This window comes from Pezoporus wallicus, unplaced genomic scaffold (genome assembly GCF_028554395.1).
Source record: "Pezoporus wallicus isolate ANWC-B61680 ecotype Strahan unplaced genomic scaffold, APGP_CSIRO_Pwel_v1 scaffold_6885, whole genome shotgun sequence".
Taxonomy (NCBI): domain Eukaryota; kingdom Metazoa; phylum Chordata; class Aves; order Psittaciformes; family Psittacidae; genus Pezoporus; species Pezoporus wallicus.
The window spans coordinates 690,086-694,810 of NW_026638858.1; the positions used below are offsets into that span (position 1 = coordinate 690,086).

The following is a 4,725-nucleotide window of genomic DNA, read 5'->3' on the forward strand; positions in this document are numbered from 1 at the left end:
AGCGGTGCCTCAACAGACCACGCCGAGATGGTGCACATCCTCTTTTCAAGCCCTGTTGAGGTCCAGGTGGGTATAAGGGACTTACACAAACAGAGCAGTTGTGACCTTACACTGCCACTTACATGTTATCGTGACGGCTGTGCCTGTCACAGGCACTGGCCCAGCACTGTGGCATTTGGTTAATGCAGCCTGGTGCATTGGGCACAAACCTCTGTCTCATCTCTTGATCCTCTGCAGTAGCTCACTTCATCACAGGCATCTTACAGTCCCATAGACACCTGTACTGGCATTCCTCTCACCTAACTATAGGTAACTGCTGTGTATGTTTCTACATCTAAGCTTGATACCAGGGCTTCCAGGACAGTTCAAGGGTCTACAGTCTTGGATTGAAGGCTGTTGCTTGCACGGTCCACACAGACAGTGAAGGCAACAGCACAGTCTCTTAACAGCCACATATGGGCGGATGACTACAGTCCTTTGGCTTCAATGGGACACAGTGTTAAGCTTTTATTCTGTAGACTTGTGAAGACAGGGGAGTTGAGCCCTAGCCTCAGAAGTCCACACAGCCTAGTTATGGTGGGAGTTAGCTCTCCTGTGCAATTTAAGGCACCAAATCTCCACAGTCTTGGCTGGCCCCAGCTAGCTGATGTCATGGCTTATTGATGAATTAAGGGCTGGGTATGATCTAAGTTGGATGCCAGAAGCAGTACAGCCACACATGTTGCCTTCCTTGACAAGAACAGCAAGGAAGCCAACCCTAGCATGAAGCCCTGAAGCCCCTTCCTGCGCTGTGCTCTTTACCAATACCACTGCATTACTCACAATCAGAAAACAAGGGCAACAATACGGGCAAATTCCCTGCTTTTAGCAGAGAGTTGAGAGCTGTCCCTCACCGTGTGCTGCCGCACAGTTTCCCAAGCCCCACTCTGGGGCCACAGGCTCCCCTAGCAGGGGCCATCGGAGCCACACATGGATCATGGAAGAGCCAGGGGGAGCGCAGCACCTCAGGCTGCCCAGACCCTGGGGATGAGGAGCAGGGAGGGTGGCCAGGGGCTGTTTTCAGCTCCTTCAGTGACACGTGGCCACAGGCCAAGGGCAGATCCCAAGCCAGGGTTCCCCCACTCAGGCCGCACAGGCGCTTTGCTGAGCATCACCATTTATTGCTGCTGCTGGGAGCTACTTCCGTGCCTGCTGGGGTGCCGGGGCACTGGGATTCAGCCGGTGACCCCAAGTCCTGCCCGGCTGCCGGGATGCTGCATCCGTCCTGCGGGGCTGGAGGGGCGGCTGGGGCTGGTGTACCTGGAGAAGGTGGCTGTGGAATGAAGCTGACCTGTGTTCCAGTGGGCCAGTGGGGCCTGGGTCTGAGGGGCAGGGGCCAGCCCTGCGGCTGCCCTGCCCTAACAGCTCTATCTTGTCCTGCTGGGGAGGAGAGAATGGGTTGGCTAAAGCTTGGGGCTGAATTCAGCATCCCCAAGCAACCCTTTATACCCGGCTCTCCTAGGGAAACTGAGGCATGGATCCCCCCCCCCCCCGCCCCCCCAGATGCTCAGCATCACCCTCCCAACCTCAGTCACCCGCACCAGACCCCTTCTTTCTTCATCTCTGCCTTGCTGGGGAGCAGGGTGGGTGGCTGGAGTGTCTGTAGGGTGCTGGGCTGGACCGGCTGGAGGCGCAGGCTGCGCTGCAGTGGGTGTGTGAGGGTACGCTGGCCCCCACACTGCCGTGGCACGGTGGGGTACCTGCATGCAGCCATCCGCTCCCTGCGGGATAGGGTATGGGAACACTCAACACACAACTCAGCACATGTGGCTTCAGCGCCACTGAGAGAGAGACGGGGCAGCACAGTGGCGAGGCTGTAAAAGCCCCAGGCCTGGGGCAAGCACAGCTGAGCCTCTGTGGCACATCTCTGCTCCCCTGCCCTGCCCAGGGAGCAGAGCCCTTTACCCCGATGCAGGGAAGGACTCTCCCTTGCTGGGGCAGAGCCATCATGCACCCCAGGGATGGGTCCGTGTCCCCTACCTGTGGATTTCCTCCGTCTTCCGAATGGGGTTAGGACTGCCCAGTGACGTGAGGGACCAGCGGTGGAAAGGACAGGATGGGCAGGATAGGCTTGGGGAGGGCAAGAGCCATCAGCGGGTGACAGGGGACAAATGACCCACCCAGGCTCATGGCAGCACCCCAACCGCCACAGGCTTGTACCTCACGGCATCCCCTGCCCGCTGCCCTCAGGGAGGGGTCCTAATCCTCCCGCTGACGAGCAGGCCTGTGGAGGGTGCTGGGCACGATCGGACCCTCGCAGGCAGACACCCCGATCCCCATGCCTCGTCTGGAGCACCACCAGCACCCACCTCCCCCCATCCCACCCATGCAGACTCCTGATGCGCCTGTGCTGGGTGGTACTCACGAGCCAGGCATCTGCATGCTGAGTTGCCTGTCACAAGACAGGCACTGGAAATCCACCAGCAGCTGCCTGGGGAGGGGAGAAAGGGCCGGGTGAGTTGGGAAACTCGGTTTTGAGCCTGGTTTATCCCGCCCAACACCAACAAGGTCCCAGCCTGCTGGCTGGTTACAGAAGAAAGGGGATAGGACGAGGGAGAGTGGTTGGTTGTGGGCTCCCGCCTGGGAAAAAGCTCCACCTCATCTTAGGCACAGGAGTATCCGCAGAGGGGAGCGCCCAAGAACCTCCAAAGCCATGGGAACCACTGCCACAGGCACCCAGAGCACCGTGGGAACAGGGGATGCAGGCAAGGACAAAGCGGGAACAAGGTGAGTGCTGTCCCTATTGCACTCACTTCCTAATCCCAGCTGCATCGTCAGTTTCCATTGGTGGTGCCATTTCCTTGAGCTGCTCGAGGCTCCCCTTCCAGCGTTCATCCAGCTGTTGCTGGAATGGCCCCAGCTCCAGGATCCAGCTGCAGACAGACACACTCCCTCAGCCAGCCGCCCCGGGATGGGACGCTGCATCCTCACAGAAAAGCCAGGAGCAGGAATCCTCAGGAGGATGCTGCCTTGGGCCACCAAGCCCCGAAGGTGCCATTTTTGCGCAGCGGTGATGAGCCGCCCCTCACCTTGGAGGCCATTTCCTCCCGCAGCTGCTGCTGGACCTCGTGCAGCCCCTGCACCTGGCCTGTCACCCAGCTCAGCACCTCCTGGTTTCTCTTGTTCAGCAGCTCCAGGCTCGCCTCAAATTGGGTGCGGCTGACTTTGCTTTCCAAGGCGCCTTTGTCTGCTTTCTAGCAACAGGGAAAGGCAGGAGAACGGTGGGGAAAGGATGGAGGTGCAACAGCCAGGGTCAGCTCATTGCAGGGGCAGAGGCAAAAGCACTCCTGCAGGACCACTGTGTTCCTCCCACGGCTGTGTGGCCCCCCCCCGCCCCATCACACCCCCAGGGGGTCTGTCCTACCAGCCCAAGGGACCTGGGGGGAGACAGAGGGACCTGCAGCTGGGCTAGAAATCCTCCCTCCCCCAGGCCAGCTCTCCCACCAACCTCCCAGGGAAGAAGGGGCATTTGTCTCCCTGCCCAGGAACCCCCTGGCTGCTGCTTAGGCCCCTTGAGGTTGTACCTCATCCATTCCCAGCTCCAGGTCGTCCTTGTCTGCCTTCTCCTTCTCCAGCTTCTCCATGGACCGCAACAGACCCTTCCAACACAGAAAGCATCCTATGACATCGTGGCAGGAGCACCCCTGCTTCTACTCCCTGCAAGAATACTCTGGGAAAGGTACTCTTAATCTCCACAGGGCAAATCGCCTGTGGTCCCCAACCTGGGCTCTGCCTGGAGGAGGCCCTAAGCCCATGGGGCTTTCAGCCATCTACCTCGATATCTTTCTGCTGCTGGCGACTGTCATCCAGGAGCCTCCCCGTGACAGAGTTGAGCTTTTCATACTCCCCTTGCATCTGCAGGATGGCAGCCTGGATGCGCTTCAGCACCTCCTGGTCCTGCTCCAGGGAGGAAAATAACAAGGTAGTGCCAGGCCAGGTGGGGAGGCTGCCCCACGGGGACAGACCTGGCTTACTGGGCCAGTGGCCATAGGCTCTCAGTGCCAGCAGGACATTTGCAGCACGGCCTGAATCTCCCTCTATGCTGCAGACTTTACAAGACAATATGGGGGGCAGCAAGGAACTCCCCCACATAACACTGAAGCACAAACAGCCGGGCATGGTTCTGGCAGCCCCCTCCCAAGTTCCCCACTCTGCCATCTCCCTACCAGCTGCAGACCCAGCATTTCAAACATCCCCCCCCAAGCCTCCCAGCCAGAGCTCCCACCTCCCTCCTGGAGGAGCAGGTGCAGCTTCTCCATTTCAGTCTGCTCCAACCTGGTGGCTTCTATCTGGGCCACCTGCTCCTTCAGGGCAGCATAGAGGTGTCTCATTTGCCCAATCTGCTTGAGAGCCTCCACCGTCTCCACGTAGCACTTACAGGCATTGTGGTAGGCACTGCTGGAGCCCGAGGGCAAGGCCAGCTCTTGCACGTGGGACGTGGCTCCTCCAATGTGCATTTCTCTTTCCAGGCACCGTAGAAAGATCCCTGAATATTAACTTACACTGTACATATCCCTCTCAGAAAACTGAAGCAGTTATCCCCTTCTTTAGGGGAGGCTAAGGGATTTTTTGTAGTTCCTAATACAGTATTTGAGGAGAGTGAGTGGCGAAAGTTTGGTGATGAGTTATTTGACTCGATGCTTGATGATGATAAAACGGCAAGGAAACTTGGTAAGCCTTGGAGAG

The 4,725-nt window shown here is 58.4% G+C and overlaps 1 protein-coding gene across 1 annotated transcript; it reads right to left on the reverse strand.

The window, feature by feature from the left end:
• Positions 1-2,993: 2,993 nt before the first annotated feature.
• On the reverse strand, positions 2,994-4,496 carry LOC130601023 (uncharacterized). The gene is made up of 4 exons (XM_057412814.1): positions 4,265-4,496; positions 3,814-4,088; positions 3,564-3,638; positions 2,994-3,233 (listed from the first exon to the last, which is right to left on the reverse strand). The coding sequence occupies exons 1-4, from the start codon at positions 4,494-4,496 to the stop codon at positions 2,994-2,996; spliced, it is 822 nt and encodes a 273-aa protein (XP_057268797.1).
• Between the last annotated feature and the right edge of the window lie 229 nt (positions 4,497-4,725).

Coding starts and splice junctions, on each gene's coding strand:
- LOC130601023 (XM_057412814.1), bottom strand. CDS start 4,496: ATGCACATTGGAGGAGCCACGTCCCACGTGCAAGAGCTGGCCTTGCCC. Junction 4,089..4,264: donor CCTGCTCCTCCAGGAGGGAG/GTGGGAGCTCTG, acceptor TGTCTTGTAAAG/TCTGCAGCATAGAGGGAGAT. Junction 3,234..3,563: donor TGGAGCTGGGAATGGATGAG/GTACAACCTCAA, acceptor CCCTGTTGCTAG/AAAGCAGACAAAGGCGCCTT.